This window comes from Sinohyriopsis cumingii, chromosome 14 (genome assembly GCF_028554795.1).
Source record: "Sinohyriopsis cumingii isolate HCF-2022 chromosome 14, ASM2855479v2, whole genome shotgun sequence".
Lineage (NCBI taxonomy): Eukaryota > Metazoa > Mollusca > Bivalvia > Unionida > Unionidae > Sinohyriopsis > Sinohyriopsis cumingii.
Window position 1 is genome coordinate 87494080 of NC_142974.1, and position 20473 is coordinate 87514552.

Sequence of the window (20473 nt, forward strand, 5' to 3'; positions counted from 1 at the left end):
CAACATTCGTTACAAGTCTACCTTCTACTTCAATAAACGCCTCAGCGGGTAAAAAATATCTACTTGTATCATGAACCTGTAATTCGATTCTTCCCCGCTGATTTGGTTGTCTTGCGTTATAGGAATAAAATTAATAATCACGTATCGATTCATCTTTGAGGACCGGTGCATCCATGTCAAATGCTGGGTCGGACATGCGTTTAAACATTTTATTGTAATTATCATTTTTCCAAATGGTGATCTAAAATTATCATCGTCGACGAAGACCGCTTCCTGCTATTAAATTTGCTGTTATATTTCTTTCTGCTTTTTCAGATAATTCCGCTAGTTTTTGATTTGCGGCTTGATTTATTATTTTACTGACATTTGCTGGCATAACCTCAGTACTTGGTAATTTTACTGGTTGTTGTTTTCGTCTTATTAATCGTGCTAGTCTATCTTTGGTCGCCGAGAACGCCTTACCAGCAACATTGACAATTGCACGAGGAGCTTTTTCACGAACACCCTCAATAGCCTTCATCCCTAATTGTTTTGCAATCGGTATTGCTTTTGGAGCCATCCTTCTAAATAGACCCTGAACAACATCACCAAGTCCATCTCCGTAAATTACTTTGTAATTTGGCAGTCGTGAGTTTACTACCCTGACCATGATCGGTCCACGTTGAGCAGTGTGTATAATCATTTTTATATACTGATTAATTAATTGTTTAGTCGCTGTGATAATCATCAGCAATTTCATCAATAAGGGAACGATAAATGCTGCGATCCATAATACCGCCTTGAAATAATCTTCGACAAATATCAGATATTTCATTAACAATTTCTGTTGAGTTATTTCCGGCACGTTTCCCCCCTATGAGAACTTCTAACCGTGACACGTCATTGAGGATATTATTAGGACAAACAAAATTATTTCCCAAACCACTGCCAGTAGCTCCTTCTTCTGTTGTCTCTGTGTCTTCCTTAGATAAGGATTGTTGTTCTATTTGTTGCAGAGGTGGAGAAGATTGTTGTTGTTCCATTTGTTGCAGAGGTGAAGAAGATTGTTGTTGTTCTATTTGTTGCAGAGGTAGAGGAAGTTGATATAAAGGTTCCTGCTGGGAGAGTTGTTGTTCTAGTTGTTTTATTTTCCCTCTATAAAGTCTTTTTACTTCTTCATAAAGACTTTCGTATTCTGGACCTCTAGCTTGTTTTTTGTTGTAATATACGCGATATATCCATTTAATAAAATTATCATCACTTACTTTTTCATGACGGGTTTTTAAAATACCAGATTTATTAAATATACCAAATAATATTTTTTTCTTCAGTATTCCTAATATCTTTGAAAATCCCTTCATTAAATCTTGCAATTAATTCTAAGTTTTCATCTACTGGTTTGGGTTCAGATGCAAGTTTTTTTCTCACGTCGGCGACTTCAGTACGAAGTTTTCCAATACCTTCAAGTACTTCTTCATCGACAGGTGGAGGTTGAGCTGCAGCTGTGCCAGTTGGAAGATCTCGTAAAATCCTTTTTGTTTTCTTCCTTGTCGCTGCTATTTGTTCAGTCTGCGCTGCAGTTTGTTCTAATACTGGAAAAATACCCTTTTTCCTCTTCTCATCATCCTCAATATCTCCCCATATAGTTTTTTCAACAACCGCTGAAGCTTTTTCAGTAGCTGTAGTGACGGGTTTAAATAGTTTTTCAATGTCTTCTTCGTACTCAACTTGTGCTTTTTGTTCTTGTAATTTTTTTCTGAATGAATCTCTAACAGGAAGAAATTTTTGATTGCTTCTAATCGTTCTCGAGCTATCCTTGCAGTATGAGATTCCGGATGTACCATTTTATTATAACATAATGATTTAATTATAGCAGCAGAGGGGCGCATGACCTCAAGTTGGTTCATTTTTTTTGTAATCTCGCAAGTTTTCTAATTAACCGGAATTCTCAAGCAAATGTTCAGCTCGAAAGAAGCCTTATTTCGGTTTTTGGACGCTCCCAAAGTCGGTCTGTTCGCCCCCTCTGCTGCTTGTTCTCTGTAAAGTGCAGTCGTCTTGAGACCTAACTTGGGTGACCATTAAAAATTGGCAGGGAATATACTTTGTGCTGGATGTTATTGTTTGCAGTTTTTGTACAGTTTGCTTTTAAGGCTTTGTATGTATATGAATCTAAATCGTTGTCAATCGTCTACTCGGATAACTGAAAAAAAAAACCCGCATTCAGCCTGCATGACAAAATCCACAATCGTTCTCATTACAATTTTACCAACTCTGTGTTTCTGCAAAACAAAAGCAATGGATGAATATTGTAGTAATTTACAGAAACATAGATTTTGTTCTTTGAAATTATCTTAACAAACAAACATATTGCTGTTCATTTTGACAACATCGGAAGTGATAAAAAAACCACAGTCATAATTTTTCGATCAGTCCTAAACTGGTGTAGTCTCAATGAATCTTTTATTTTGGTATCTTGTCACGTATTAGGTTATAGCGTTCTTGATCTTGTGTCTGCAGGTAATGAAACCTGGTTTTCCTATATATTTGATAAGTCGATAAGTTCGTTTTGATCTGACCTTGTTCCAAGACGTGAAGTGGATATGGCGAAATATGATTAACATTTGCAGATTTTTGAACGTAATACGTATCGAACCACGACAGCTTTTTGCTAGCGTGGGATCAGCTAATATCTATTTTCTTTCACTCTGGCCTGATTCACCTACAAGATGCAGGCACAACAAACCTATTGAAAAAATTATACAAAGTTTTGCTCCTGTACTCAAAACAACACCGACCAACGTGATTGAGCACTACCCAACTGCACAATAACAGCATAGGCAAAAGAAAAGCCTCAAACTTGTAATGCAAGCCTGTAATGGGTGGGAACAGAAACAGCAACATAACATGGTTATCGAGGCAGACTCAAGCGTAATACACGTCCTTAGAAAAAGCACCGTTCGAACACATAACAGTATGCACATGACAGACGTGGCGTACCTAACTAGGTACAAAGATTATACTTTGAAAAATTATATAAAGTTTTGCTCCTGTACTCAAAACATATAATACGTATACCTCAGTCAATAATGATATCATATTTTCTGGAGATATTTGTTCACTCTCTGTCCAAAGTACTAATTGTAATTGCACATGCCAAGGTTATAAGGTCTCTTCCTCAGACTTGAGTAGAACAAATAAATTTTGCATTGTTCATTCCTACAACGGCCGGGAAAAATATAAACCGCACATCTTTTGGTATGCACCTGATCAACCTCAATGAAAGACATCTTGGGGGGCCCCGAGTGGCCGAGAATTCTACAACGCTCTCCGTTACGGATCACTGCCATCTCACCTCTGTCTGCGTGGGTTCGAGTCTCGGATTCAGCCAATGTGGGTATGTGAGAAAGCTTGCCGGTAGCTTCTCGTGGGTCGGTGGTTCTTTCTGGGGTTTTCCCGGGTTCTTCCTCCACCAATAATACTCGCCATATCGTGTGCTGAAAAATGGCGTTAAACCATACAGTAACAGAAAGACATCTGGCCAAAACTCGATGAATTAAGACTTACACTACAAAATGAAACCAACCTTGCAGTTTATTGGACTGTGCGAAACGTTTCTAGATTGTAATGTACCCGATTGTGGAATCAAGATTAGCAACTTTTCCATGGAAAGACGAGATCGACCACAAGACATAGGAGGAGGGATACGTTTCAAATGACTTAACATATAATATACAAGAACAGCTTTAATCATGGACTGTCCAATTTGAAAATTAGTTATATGTTGTTTTATCCTTCATCAATGAAGTGATCATTATGGAAGACTTTAATACTGATTTCATCTCTGATACTAATACTACTACATGACCATACACAGGTAATAAATCCTCTAACAAGAGTAACATTCTTCTACTCTACCCATCCTACCATCTCTACATTTCAAATGTATCCTTTATTATTGATGTTAATGGCATTATGTATTATTATATGCGATTAAAATTCATCTCGAGTAAAAACGTTCTCGTAGAAGTCTTTCATTAAAGATCGTCTTCCAGAAAATATGGTGAAATAGTCACGGAAGGTCTCATTCTTTCAAACCCAATGCTTCAATTTTCTTTTCTTGTTCGTTTCTTACCTTCGAAACTCCTCTACTCCTCCATTTCTTCGTAGAATTCTTAAAATTGGTTACAAATTTCAGAAAGTAAATGTAAGAGCAATTTTTGATCTGAATCTTAAAGACTGAAATATTTCACAATTTACTACAAAAACAGCAAGTCTCACATCTACGCAATTAATTTTCAGAAGATTTGATCGATTCCTTAGCAATAAAAGCGTATCTAATTGGAAAACCTCAGGCTAGGTCTGCCATTTTAGCTACTTTAAACTGGCAAACATAACTAGAAGCAGACAAACTTTTATTAAGAATAAAATAATAAGATTCCTTCATTTTTGTCTTTTGCAGAATGTGATTCTCACAGCTGATTAGGTTTTGTCTCCTCGTTGTTCTCCTACTCGTTAGAAACAGAATCAAAACGAAATACTATCGATTTTCAGATTCCCTTTGATTAATTGAACTGAAGTTTTTTAAAAAGATAACCAAATTAAAATGTGGGTATGATACAAGAAGAAAAACAACGTAACACTAATTTATATTGTGTTATGTATGTTGTTATATTTATAGGTTACTGCATTTGTATGGGAAAATATGAAAGAGTTTTGGGATGGAATACTGCACGGCCTTGGGAGTGCAGTATATCCTTCCGCCAAAACGAGTTCATATTTTCCCATACAAAGGCAGTAACCTTTTTATTATATGCTCATTTTTTTAATTCTACCTAAGGTTTAATTATATAAACAAAATACACTACAAGAATGAATGAATGCCGTATTCCAAACTAAATACACAATCGCAGATTTGTCATTACACTATAACATCATTATTAATGCGCACATAACTCCGCCCAGATAAATTTGAACTTAGTCGCGCGCTGGACATAATTTGCGGAAAAAAATGGCGTGTCTAGTTAAAATTAAAATTTGTAGTCATATTGTGAATGAATGCGCATTGCAACAACTGTTCCATTTGATCTGGATTGAACATATTTTGGTATTTTGTTTCGATTCGACGAAAGTTTGTGATTTTGGACTGGATTCATCTGTGCAAATTATACACGAAATACATCGGATTGAAGCGGCACGGGAGAAGCGTGTTTGCATCTGCAAATGTTTTTCTGTTTCTGTCATTGAATTTTTAAAATCATAATGTGGGAAAAATATGAAGTTTTTCAATTGCAATTATCAAAAAGACGTTATGGAATTTAATGCTTATTTCATTTTGAGTGCAGTAAAGAGGATGCAATTGCACTTATCATCGAAAATACAGCGCAGTTTCGAAATGTGTGATCCAGATTGAAAACCTATGACATCGCTCATGTAATTCGGATTTGCAGAATTAAGAAAATACATTTTGAGGAAATTCAGGATGTAAAACTGTAAGTATATTTTATTTTGCCATTTTAATCACCAGCTAAAGAAGAGAGTATATGACTTGTCACTTGTATATTATTTGTAAGGACCTTATCTTGCGTATCTTATATAATGTAGCTAGCCTAAATCCGTAAAACTGTATCAACGCGGATTATGCCAAAGCAGCTGGTATGTGGCAGTCCACGAAACATCTGTTTTAGTTCATTCAGAAACAAATTTAAACAACCACAACGTAAAGAGCCTCTTACGCGAGTGTACATGATTTGTGTACAAATCAAAAGTGCTGGCGTCTGCGTCTGTTGTTTGTTTACAATAGAAAGTAGTTCCTTTATGCACGTGAATGCTATATGTGTATTGTTTAGTGCTAAACAGTTGCACTAAATAGGCTCAGGAAACAAAACACTGCTGTTTCTAAGAGTATTCGATATGACTAATGTCTGCCGGCTAATATTGTCGATACCTTCTGATTGCAAATAAACTATTTACACAATAATCACATAGCACTTAATTGTATGACTTTAGTGAAATTATACATTTCATCTGGTTAACTGAAATTATATCAGAAAGCATGCATAAACATGTCGAAGATTTTGGATCTGCCAGACATTCAAAGGATATTGATAGTAGCAAGAATCCATGGGGAACTATGGAACTTTTCATTTCAGTCTAACTAAAATTGACCCGATGATGATGATGATTATTGTTATTATTATTATTATTATTAGTAGTAGTATTAGTATTTTTATTATTATCAGCAGATTTTACAAATTCAAGAATACGATATTTAACATTATTAGCATCTACGGTCCTACAGTAAGTTATTTCTCAATAATGCAAAGTGAAAAACGTAAAAAGAATTTACGGTTTTTCGAAATAAATCCCAATCAATGCAGGATTTGGAACATATGTCCTATTTAATTAAAGATCTTAACAACAGTTAGTGATAATTTAAAGTAAAAACCAACGCTAGAAGTGTTGATGTGCCTGTAGTGAACTGTTGTCGTAGTGATGTGCAAACAGTCTTTTTTTTTTTTTTTGAATTACAATCATACAATCCAAACATATATCCTTATTTGAAATTTCAAAAACAAAACGAAAGTCTCTGTTAGGTTGCGAAATCAGCCCTTAACCAATGATGATATTGATTTTAAGGTGAGGGGCTGATATCAACTATGAATTAAAAGTTGCAATTATCTGTATACAAATCAGCATGCACACGTCCGTGTACATTTTATTGGTGAACCCCTCTTACATGAAGATATTATAGGAAGCATTGCTCTTGTTATAGGCTGTTTAACAACAGGAAACAAAAACATAAATCGTTTCCATGGCAATATATGCATATAAACTAAGGCGACTAAAATCTTCTGAGATATAAAACATCCACTACCGACTGAGGTTGCTTGAAATGTGATAATATTAACAAATATGCCATAACTATCATTGACAATACATACATACATGAGTAGTCAAACACTTTCAAAACAACTCTTAAATTTAAGTCATTTTAAAGGTAATATTTATCAAAATTCAGAACCTCCATAAATCACAACGGCAATCAAAAGGTAAATATACAAATGTAGAAAAACCTATAGAAAAGCCAAGCAATCACACTTACTCCCTCATTGGACTAAATTTTGTTTCTCGCAGGTGAAAAAGGTCAATATAATTAGAGAAGCGAAACATAACAAATGTAATACAAAAGCTGGTTGTTATCCCTTAAGGTTGTTCAACTTGTATGTCTATTTTTAATATGTGTATTATTTTCACAATAATTCTTTTGAAAGTGTTATCTACAATTTAAAAACGAATTTTCCCCAACGACCTTAATATCTTTAAGATGTATCATACATGAATCAAGTTTGTCGAGTCATTTTTAAGATAATATTTACCATAATTCAGATAAAAATCACGCGATCCGATTTCATGAAATTTGTGCCAGTGAGAGACCATGCTGACCTAATTCCTTACTATTCGGTGTTAAAACAGCTGATCTGCTTACTGATCTTTCTCGAAGAGTGATTTTTAAAATCCCTAGATGATTCATTCAAGCCTTGTATTGTATTCTTTATAAAGGCAATTGGTAATATAATAGAATTAATACGTAGAATTTGGCATTCTTAGTAATACCCACCTGTCTTGGAAGTTATAAAGTTATGTGAACATAATCATTTAAAACCTTTCATCCGTTAGAATTACAATCAACAAATATTCAAATTACTAAGAATGACTAAGAATTTATTTAAATACTATTTGGATACTGTTATGGGATTTTCGTGAATTCATTTCAAGGCATTTTGAGATTATATCATAATGATTCTTCTGTTAATTAGTGGCTACGATTCGGAATACTTTCGGAATGCATTCGGATTAATCCATACTTTTACAAGTGATAGTTCATTGACCACTGAAATGAGGAAGCTGACATGAAAAGAATTTTTTTCGTATTTCTTCCGAACGACTGCTCAGGGCAAAACCTAAATTATTTGAAAGAAAATGTATGGTCAATAATTAATGTCAAATTACAGTGTAACAGGAAAGCTTTAGAAATATTTATTCGTCTTATTTAACACAATCTAAAACATGGAAATTTAGTTTGGCACAACTCATTATTTACAAAATGATGCAACCGTGATCGTGAGTGGTGCAACCAAATTGATAATCACAGAAGCTTTACATCGAGAAATATGATGGAAATGTCTTGAATCCAGATGACAAACATGCAAACTTTATTTTATATAAAATGACAAGCCCTCCTTATTGTTGATCTCTGTTCCACCAACCGCTCCAGTGGCCTAGTGGTTAGAGCGTCCGCCTCGGATGCGGGAGGTCGCGGGTTCGAACCCCGGCCGAGTCATACCAACGACTTTAAAAAATGGTACTAACAGCTGCCTCGTTAAGCGCTCAGCTTTAAGAGATTAGTGTTCGGACTGGTCCGCCTGGTGTCAGGATAATGTTACTGGGTGAGACATCATGCTACACGTCTGCGGCATGATGCCCCAGTGATAGACATCACTATAAACTGTCACACTGCAGACATCGTAGCGATATGACTGAAAAATTGTTAAAGCTAAGTTAAAAATCTTAATCACACACACACCCTGTTCCACCAACTGTTAGTGATATTAGTCCCTGTAACTTACATAATGTAGATAGTTTCCAATTAATACAAGCCTTAACAAGTCATAATTACAAGTCGAAAATTTAATACATTTTCTACCGAGACTAGTCAAAAGGAAACCGTTAATCACTTCAAAAGCACCAGTAAATAATAGCGACACTTATGATCCCCGACATTTTTAATTAAAATATTTCATATTCTTTATGCTCGGCTCGTGACCAATTCGTTAACTTAAATAAGAAAAGAAAATCCGCATGAAAGGTCTAAAATATTGACTAAGAGTACCTATTACAGATGTCGACTTTCAGAAAGTATATGATACTTCATATTTCTCGTGTTTATTGTCAAGAGCAACGCATCGAACTGTTTTAATCCTTGATACCATACGATATATGAAATTACTGTACGTTCTGTTCTTAAACAATATTTCCCTATTTTCGATGCCGTTTATAAATCTATTGAAAAGTCTAAAATATTTACTAAGAGTACCTATTACTAAAATGCATGTTTCCACACGTCATGAACAGCTGTAAACAGCAGTTCGCTTTTTCTCCAAATGATTTGCTATCGCGTCTTTAACGACTAACTCTATAACATGGGTTTCAAACTCGAACCACCCATTGACTAAGAGTACCTATTATGGTGAATGAGGACATTTTCGATGGCCCAAGGACTGTATCACCTTTGTTATCTCTAATGACATCTTGTGACGCCAATCAGTTTGCAGGCTACATGATACAGCTTGGCAGGGCCGCGTGTTTGATCCCCCTGCTCTACAAGGAGATACTATTCATTTTTAATCTCGCTCTTTCTTCACTATTTTATCCATTCCATTTCTTTAATCCTTATTTTCTCAACTTAGTAAACAATATTCCACATATTTCAATTAACAATTTCTGTTAAGTCTTTCTCATCATCATCCTCATTTTTAATTCGTTCTTTAACTTTCTTGGCTGAATTGTATTACTCAATAATTTCAATTCTTTCTTATTAAAACTTAATATCATCAACCATATATTCACATATATTTAAATTTTGTATCATCAAAGGATACATTTTTATAAGCCATTGTCTTTCGTTTAAATCCTGTACCTGCTGTGTATTATATTTTATATCCTCCCAACTGCAAATGTCTGCAATAAAATGTTTAAACTAAAAGGTTCCATGTTTTGTTTTTTTTTTAAAAAAAAAAGAAAGCACATCTGTCACAGATGACTGTACTCTGTCCTGCATAATAGGAAATTCTTTATATTGGAGACCAGGAGTGGGAATAATGCGCACAGCAGGGATGATAGTAGCTGTTAATTTACATCATAAGATGTACCTTCCCGATTATGCTGTAAATAGTGCAAACGATTATCCTCTTATATTTTAATGATTCTGACACTCTATGTTGAGAAATAAGGTCTATCGATTATTGATCAGCCATGGCGCGAACGAAACTAAGAATGCACTAGCTGAAAGTTTTCACAGCCTAGCTAGAAAATATGTATAAATTTATATAATCTATAAAACGTTAAACATATAATATTGAAATGTTGAGATGATATTGAACTGTTGAGAAAAATATCTTGAACAAATTCAGTGAGAAACGCTGCACGTGAAGAAATGGCGAACAAAGCATTAATATCCATAACGAGAAATAATAATTAGAGGGGAGAAAGTTTTGGTTTGAAATACTCACACCCAATACTAAGGAAAAGAAAAAAGAAAACGGCGGAACTACCCCAATCCGACATTCCAATGGAAATCCACCTACAGGCAAAGGTTGAGAGGTTCGAGGGAGAATTTCAACATCAGAGTGAATGGATACTATCCCAATTACTCCTTTCAAAAACAGGATAAAGATACTGGAAATATAAAATCAGAAACAAGGAAAATGAAACCAGCTTTCTTTCTACGTGGTTTGTTGACAAAATCATAGTATAAAGGGTGCACCCAGAGTAAGTATAAGAAATGTGTAAATAATGGAGATACAATACAGAAATGTTCAACAATCCAAAGTAATGACAAACAACAAGATTTTGTCTCGGAAACGATAATTTTCCCTGAACAAAAACAAAGACAGCAGAATATTTAACAGGGACACAAAAAAATGAAGAAACGTAAAACAATGAAAAACAAATAAATTTTCCAAACCGAAAAGAACAGGAGCAAGATCAATGGAACATCAAACAAGAACAGAAACTAAAACAAAAACAAAACCATCAGGACCAACAACCGAAACAAAAGGGCCAATAATAAAAAGAAACTCCACTTAGCATACTGAAAGCTTTCACCAAATACATAAAGTAAAGTTTCGGCCAACAATACCATTAGGGCAACGGGACCTCCTTAACTGGTCTGAAAAGATCTATTAAAGGAGACCCCCCCCCCAATAATGTCAATAAGATTATTATTATTATTATTATTATTATTATCTGCGCTTTTCTGTATTCATTCACTCTTTAACAGTTGGAACGCTTTGTGAAACTTCTGACTTTTATTCAAATACGCCTGCTGTGCAACCGAGTCCTTTTAGTATTCATAATACAACGCTAATAAATACAACGTTATATACCTGGTTACCGCAACAACAAAAATGATGGATTGGAGTATACCGTAGTATTTATGAACGAACGACGCGATACGTACCAAGAAGGTACTGTATATTGCAATTGCATCATGGAACAACAATAAAATGCTTCTGGATAGGAGTCTGACTGTTTGTTTTAATAGCTGTAAACATTTTGCTCTGATTTATAGGGCATTAATACCATATTATATCCATGGTATTACTTAGAAAATATATTATTTTGGGATAAAAGAGAAGAAAATATTTCAGCTCAGAAGAAAATCACGGTTCCACCCCGACGTAATCATTTAAATAACCAACACCGATGATTCAGCAAATTATGTTAACATCTGTATTAGTTGAAATCTAAAATCTCACGTGGGATGAATAAGCTTAAACTATACCAATATTTTTAAAGAAATCGTGTTGACATTCCAAAAATTTGCTTCACTATTGTTATAGCAGCGAGAAAAAAGTAAATATAAAATCATAAAATACACATACAGAATAAAAGAGAAAATGTGTTCTTGAGAAAATTATTTAAAGACAATAAACAAGTGCCCTCCTGAAAATTGTAAGATCACTCACTATATAGATATCACCATTTTTGTAATATCAGATTACTGTCTTTTATTCTGTATTTCTAGTAAATACGTGCATTTGCAAATTCTTAGTTGAAAAGACCGTTGTTCTTACATAGGATGATATATGCATATACTATTAACTACTGTACTTTTTCATGCCGATGAGATAAAAATTTTCAGTTTGTTTTCGTGTTCCTTTATGGATCAACAAGTCTGCGTTTGAAATCTGCACTACTACGTTTTAAAAATGTAAATACTTGTTGATTACATTGTGAAACCCTTGCGATGTTGTACTCCTCCGAACACTTTGTAAAAATGAAGATACATATGGAATCGACATATGGAGTCGAAACAATATCAGAAATAATGTTTTACGCTAAACTCAGTTGAAGTAAAACTTGCAGCACTTACAGACTTAAATAAATGCTTGAAATTTTCATCCAGCAAGAAAAGACTGATGGAAATATTGATTCATTACCTTTTCCATACCCACCCCTCTGATGTAACAGAGTTTGATGTTGCCTGCGATTCGTACAAATAGGTACATTGGCAAAGAAATCTACAGGAATGTGAGTAGTCCAGTTGAAATATGTTTACTTTCCAATGATTGTTCGAAAACTTAGCTATTTTCAGGCTTAGTAGCGAAAAAGAAATACCACCCAGCTTTCTGAGTTATCATTGTACAATAAACCGCAAGGCATATAACTGTTGAAAAGATATTTGTTACGGTCTAGCTAAGACTCCAATCTAACAGACCTTCCATATTAGTATGCAAGAGTTATGTACTTAAATTATTATCTTTTATATGACATTACCAACAATATAACTGCATATCCATCAATTCCCAACATCCTTTTTATCACTTGTTAACAAAAGACTGAAAGACGTGTTTCATTCTGACTTGTTTCGAAACATGCATCTATAAAGATATAAAAGATTATAAAGATACAAAAGATATGTTTGAAACCATAGAATAATTAGAATAGCTAATGCCAGCAACACAAAGGTATTATATATTGAGACTGGTAGACATATAGAGAAAGAAAAGAACGACATGAAAGCCTATGTGAAGATATTGTATAAAAACGAGATTGAAAATGGACATACGTTTAGGTTAATCAATAGCTCTCATTTGGAAAATATTTTATTGATCCTTATTATTTCCAGAAACCAAGCATGTACAAACTAAATTGAAATTTTAGACAAATACCTTGGTAAATTTGTAAATGCATTTCAACTTCACTTCTCGTTTCTCTTCACATAATTATTGTATGTTTAGTAGAAATGGATAAATGTGATAATAAAATATTAATGTCTTTTGAAATGTTAGTCTCACATTTTAGCTGCTTACAAAGCTTGATAAACTGGTAACCGAAATTTATCAAGGGCAATAACTTTTCGACATTTTCGACAAATTCAATTCTGTCCAACATCGTTCCAGATGGACTGAAAGCTAACGTTGTACTCTAATTTTTGAAAACTCTTTGACATGGACGATAGGATGGACAGAGATTATTTCGCCATTTTAGCTGTAATTTTCTTGAAACGATTGTCCAAAGATTTCAGGCTCTTCATTCAAGGATAATTCTGACTTGTAGAACTTTCATGACGCTTATTTACGTCTGTAATTGCTGCACTGCCGGTAAATGTCACAATTTCTAAGTGTGACTTTTACCAGTATTTGTGACATTTACCAGTATTTGTGACATTTACGAACATTAATCTCGTTAATAAATGTTACATTTGGACAAACGGTATTATATATACATCACTCGTAAATGTCACGTGTCAAGGTCATTGATGATATTTACAAAGAGTTTTGCGATGTAAAGAGGCTTCTTGCTTTCGACATTAAAATCCGATGTACGCTTGAAAATGGGGTCAACTGTATCCATTGCCAATCAGTGCTTAAGATAAAAAGACTTATATTCCCGTGATTCATTTTGAAGTGAATATGTAAAGGCCGGTATACATTACAGAAATCGTAACATTTGACCTATCAGATTATTGACATACAAGAAGCAACTTTTAACGCCCTAAACCATGACTATTCCAAGAATAACTTTCGATACTGTACGTTTTTCCTGATTGCAAACCTAATGAGAAAATGTAGACGACATGCAGCTTCTATTATTGATTAATCTGGGTCATATTTATCCGTAACAAATTGTAAATCAGAAGTTTCAGTTAGTCCATTTGTATGCGTGCAACATACATTTATGCAAAGGTCAAAATTTACATAACTATTAATATACGCCCAGTTTCATTGGTGAAAACTGTTCACATATGGCGAATCTGGCAAAAGTAATATAATGTATTTTTAACTCCCTTACTTCGCCATGTTAAGTGAAACCTATTGCTTTCTCATCATTTTTAACAAATTTGCAAAATTCTTATGTTTTAAAAAAGGCGGAATTATAATCATAATATCTACATAGATATTAGATGGTCCTTAAGATTAAATAAAAACCGAAGATTATGGAAAGAAACAAAATCTGGATCAAATGAAACACATTAGCAATGATAAGCATTTCCATGGTTTTTTCTCAGCATCTTAAGCTGTTCTTTTTTAAATATTGTGTCCGAGCAACACATTTTATTTTACATTTCAAAGCTCAAAAAGTCAGAGTCAGTGACGTCAAGGGGTCAATGATGTCAAACAGTCATGCTTAGAAATTATCTCAGGTCATTAAGTCATTCATTTATTGAAGTATCTATCAATATCAAGAACAATGTGAATTCACATGCAATTCTAACCAAATCGCTCTCTATTTGAGAGATAGAGAATCAGACAGTTAGACAGTTACATACATACATACATACATACATACATACACACACATACATACATACATACATACATACAGAGACAAAGAGAGAGAGAGAGAGAGAGAGAGAGAGAGAAAGGCAGACATACAAACTCTTGCGGTATGCTTTCCTTGAAAAATAAGCCTTTGTGGTGAAGTTTTTGTCATCTATTTAATACAAGTCATTGAAAAGATATATCGATATTATTTCACTCGAAGCATGTTAAATAAGCTGATTCTAAGAATCCCATCCGTAAAAGCTACTTTCATCTTTTTTTTTTAGAATAGTAGATCTCTTCTATTATTTGTCAACGGGGATTGAACAATCAAAACAGTGTTTTATCAATTAGTGAGAGTGTATAAATATGCATATCAAAATCTCACGCCAAAACAGAATTACACATCTAAAGAGCAGACAATTAAGTTTATACAAAATAGAAATGCAAGTACACAAAGAGCACACAAACAAAGAGCACGCACGCACGCACGCACACACACACACACAAACAGACACATACAGACACACCACACATGCATCATTTGCTTACACTAAATTTACATTGTGTGAAATTGGAATGGCTATGTTTATATACCATATTTTTATATAATCAGACAGAAGGTCTCATGGATTATTTTATTTCACAAGAGAGAGACGGAAAGACAACAGAGACAGGGAGAGAGTCAGAAAGAGTAAATAAGACAGATTGATCAATAGACATCATTTGCTTACAGTCTCTCTGACTACTTGCTTTATCCACTTCTCTAAAACTGCATATTATTACAACGGCTTTTCTTAAAGAGCACATTATCATGTAACAAAATTATTACATCCCATCGGTGACAGTACATTGTCTTTCACATATAAAAATGTATTTGGGAGCATCAACATCACTCCCGACGCCGCATGTTATTATTTTGATTTGTCACGTGATCCATACTAGCGTATTTATGATTTGTTTCGAGACGCGGAAAGCCTTACCGACGTTGAAGTTTGGTCGCATTAATTAGCCATATTAAGTGGAAAAATTACCTTAATTTAAACTTTTGTTCGCCATTGCGAATGAAACAAGATGAAAACAAAGTCAATATTTTGAAAACTCGAACACCGGTGGGATATGAACAATTATTAAGTTTATATTCCTGAGTAATATTTATCATCGTAGATGTTGTTGTTGTTATAGGGTTTAACGCTATTTTTCAGCACAAGATAGGCTATACATGCCGGTCAGTATTAATGGTGGAGGAAGAACCCGTGAAAACCCCGGAAAGAACCACCGACCCATGAGAAGCTACCGGCAAGCTTTCTCACATATCCACATTGGCTGAGCCCGAGGCTCGAACCTACACATACAGAGGTGAGATGGCAGTGATCCGTGACGGAGAACGCTTTAGACCACTCGGCCAGTCGGGGCCTCATTGTAGATATAATGAAATGCAATTAGGAGATATACCCTTTATTTTTACCGTATAATTACTGACAGTCAGGAGAAATTATATTCTAAACATAAATTTATTTGTACATGTATTTTTGTGTGGTCTGATGACTATAATAAATGTTATTGTAACATAATTATTACAAATTTCTTTTGAGTGCATACCCAACGTACATATATAGAGGAACTAGTCACAAAAAAACTTAGGCTTGAATTTTTCTTATGCTGTTGAGAAAACGTTTGCATTTGCATTCTTTATGAGTTAAATGCTGCGACTTGCCATTAGAGGTTCCGCAATTTTTTGCGGTTTTGTCACATTGGTCCTTGATTATGTCATCATCGCTTAAATAATACGTCTGGTTGTGTTATGTGGATTCGGATGATATAGAAAAGTCAATAATACCATATAGTATGTAAATGTGATATAATTTCTGGGATATAGAATTCAAAATAAGCTTAATTTAATACACGATTCAGAATAACTACCATTACCTAAAACTACTCTGCCTGAGAAGACTTGTGACGAATTAATCACATTTTTGTCATACTCAGTAATATAACATCAATGTCTACATGGGGACAGGTCCAAATACACAGTAGTTATTTTCTGGCATAACGGAAGACATAGATTGGTTGTGATAAACTTCTGAGCGTTGCTCATAATTTGAAGATATGAATGCAATATGAATGATACAAGTGCTTATGCTATATTTGACAGCCAAGTTTAGACGATGCATATAATTTATTTTAGTATTTCCAGTATATACTTAAGTTTAGTGTGTCCAATATATGCTATGTTTAGTTCGTCGAGATAATTAGTTGATAAAAACGCAGTTAATGAATATCCATAATCATTTGAGCAAACACAAGATTATGAGCATTCTGTGGGTGACGAAATAAAGATAGAATTGAACATATTGCCCACCTTAACAACTTTCTTTATATCAAAGATAATGTTTTTTTATGCAGTACTATAATGGATGATATACCGTGTTTTTTCTGATATAAATCAAAACAAAATATGTTTTTAGCTACTAAAAGACCGAAATTTGAACAAAACATGAGCCTATCATATAACATTAAAATTATTATATACTTTGGTGCGTATCGCGGTATATTCAGAAATACCTCGGAACAAAATTTGTTGTAGTACCCAGATCTAGAATCTAGTCATTTTTGTTAGTCATTGTATTATAAATGAGCTCTAATTATGGAGGAAGTAAAGATGTATTGATTATTACTTTCCACAACCACCGGCCTAATGCCACGTGTCTCTAAAGCTTTCATTGATAAAATACTGTGAATTACTTCATTACCAGAGTTTAACATACCCATACCCTACTATAAAGATCATAGCAAGTAATGTTAGGTCCATTAGTGAAGAAGGCAACCTTGCTATAATACTTTGTCCATAACTGAGACTGGATGTGGAGGGTGGGTTCGAAGTTTTCGATGTATTTCGAACAAATTAAAAAGTTCGACGTATAACCTTAAAGACATTGTATAAGACGGATCAGAAAATTACATAATTCCACATCATTAAAAAAGAAATTGTGAATCACGGAAATGATAAATGCATAACTACTTTCAGAACTAGCTATTTCTATCACGTCTATATCACAAGCAAAGAAATCAGCGCACAATCTCTCACTCTGTGTTTCTGTCTCTCTCTCTCCCTCACTCTCTCTCTCTCTCTGTTCACCTGTGTCTGTATAAACGTTGTCTTGGGCTCTCAGACACACACACACACACGAACAAGCAAGACTACCAAGAGCTACTGTGTAATTTCTACTATTTTAATTTATATTAAGTGGTCATCGAATTTGTTAAATATATACTTGTAGAATCTGAGAAATCTATTCAGATTGTCTGCTCTACCTGTTATATTTAGTTATAATATAAAATGATATTAAACAATATTCTTTTCATCTTGCTACAAAATGAAGTTGAGAAAGAAAGCAAAACAGGAGCAATAACAATGCAGTCTAATTAGAACCGAAAGTAGTAAAGTCGTGTAACTTACCCAGTATCTTGAATAATTTGTCGTCAAACATTTTCCTTGGTGTGCAATTATATAAATTATACATAAAGTGACCTTGAGCAATGTCGAATACGTCATTTAGAGGAAACTTATATTTTCATTTTAATGTAATTAGATAAAATAAATTTCAACCTACCTTCATGTCCTACTATCATGCATAAAGTCATCGCCAACATCGGCACGTTCATGTTATTCCGTTTTCCTCCAATACTTTTGATTGAATAAACCATCGCAAAATATGATAGCGGAATGAAATTAAATACGTATATGTATTTGCTCCAGAAAGTAACTTGGACTTTATCTATCCTCGCTTGTATTAGAAAAACGGAAAGTTAGGAGATTTCACAATCTGGCATTTAGCCAAACATTATGGATACAGAGAAGCAACCTAAAAGCCAGCTTTTAAACTACTATTATTCTCAAGAAAATAGCACATCCTTGCTTCTCCAACTGGTTTTAATTTACCACTGAAAGATCACTGATGAGCACACACAGCCAGTGAATAGAGACCTGTATATTTCTTTGATATTCCGGAACCAATTTCAGCTGCAAAAGGTCATTTTCAGTTTAAAAGTACGCATTCTAGAATGCAATGGAAATTCCTTCTATGTTATTATGAGGATAACATTTTTTGGGCAATTATGAAGCCTAAGTCTATTGCTGGATTTTCCATGGATTAAAATACCGTAGAAACCGTCGTCATAAAGTATTAGCAGTGTTCTGCAATATTAGATTCCGTCTATCTAAATTCGAGGCACGTTCGGCCTTAAACTGTTGCAGATCGTGTGCTGGCAGTTAAATTAGGTATGAATGATAAGAAGTGCAAACAGCGGTCCAATGTGGGTAGAATTCAATCCACTGAATTGCCAGCCAGTGTAATATCATATGAATGCCATCTAATTTATACTATTATGTTTAACTACTACGTGAACACTTTTTATCACCAAATTTATGGAAAAAATGGTTAAAGTATATTATTAAATTTTGTTGTATAAATTTGTCACTGCGAACAGGTAGTGGAAAGCAAAATCCTAATGTCTTTAACTCTGCCTGATTTACAGTTCAACTCGAACAATACTTTAACATGTCCAGATGTCGGAATACTGTCTTTTATATTATTAGCTTCTTTCAGCGTGTTGCTTCTTACAGCGCTGAATAAACTCTGGCTTGTTACTTACTTAGTTCCGTCGGGCAATTATAAAGTGTGCCTGGTTCTGTATAAACGTTGTCTTGGCCTCTCAGACAAATACGGTCTAATGCAAATTAATCCGAATTATAGATCTGTTATTATAACGACCAGATACAGCCGTCTTTTCGATTAGAGAATATCATAGGTGGTCAGACTTAGCTTCATACAAGATATTAACTGTAACAAAAAACAAACAAAAAAAAACCATGCAGGTAAAAGGCGATGTATTTAAATTAGACAAAATGGCTTATTTTTAAAAGTTATGAACGGTAAAAACTTGTAAAGACAATTTTTTAAATCTATGATATTACCTATGTGTTTTAGTCACACCGTATTTTATTATTTCACCTAGAACAGATGTAGACCAAATCACATACATCCGTGTGTGTGTGTGTGTGTGTGTGTGTGTGAATACCTTACTTTGATTCATCGCTTTCTACGTAACTTTGTGGGAGCATTTGCCCCATCGGAAAAGCATTTATTCACGAGGAAGAACAATCACTAGAGAATAGTTCTTTAGATTGACCTGATTTTTTTTCCGTGTATGAAATCGAGAGACTTTATAATGTCGTGCATTATCTGATCGGAAAAACGTTTTTTCTCAATTCAATTATAACCAAGGCGTCTTCGCTATTGTCAATAAAACCATTAGTGCTGTTCCAAAGTATTGACGGTGGTCGAATGAAACTATAACGTAGAAATTCTCTAGGTATGGTTGATGTTTACTTTAATTGAAGCACCTGGTCCATATTTTCGTCTTAACCATTATAAGGAAGCTGTCATTAATTCATTTGCAGCATCCGACACTTACGGTAAAATCAGGGTTGTTACAGGAAGATGGCTGATGTATCCTGCTATTAGTGTTTTCTTCTTCAATTCATGCTGTTAGGGCACACAAAATTACATGCTGCCACGATCTCAAACCAGCAATTATTATGCTATAACAAACATGTTTACGATTGATTCTCATCGACTTTGCAATTGTCCTCAAACAAAGCAATTATCTGCCTTAAGCCTGTATTTAGCAACAACTTTTTCAAGTTGGTTTATTCCAAATTATTAATTATCAAGGTGGCTTACAGCAAATTACCAATCATGTCTAAGGAGGTTGAATTTCTTACTTCCCTGTGATGTCCACCTTGAGAAAGGTTTCTGTATGTGCTTTTTCTAAAGATAATATTCTTTCATGAATGTTTACGTCATAATTACGAAGTCATACATTGAACTTGCTGAATAATTGATACCGCCTTGTCTGTTGACACATCTACAGGTAAATGTATA

The 20473-nt window shown here is 34.2% G+C and overlaps 1 protein-coding gene across 1 annotated transcript in view; it reads right to left on the reverse strand.

Moving 5' to 3' along the window:
- Positions 1 to 18578, reverse strand: part of LOC149784316 (G protein-coupled receptor GRL101-like) — a 90297-nt gene extending 71719 nt beyond the window's left edge. The window contains exon 1 of the mRNA XM_089932343.1: positions 18140 to 18578. Coding sequence (XP_089788469.1) covers positions 18140 to 18233 — 94 coding nt within the window. The 5' untranslated portion in view covers positions 18234 to 18578. The remainder of the gene's footprint in view (positions 1 to 18139) is intronic.
- Positions 18579 to 20473: the final 1895 nt, after the last annotated feature.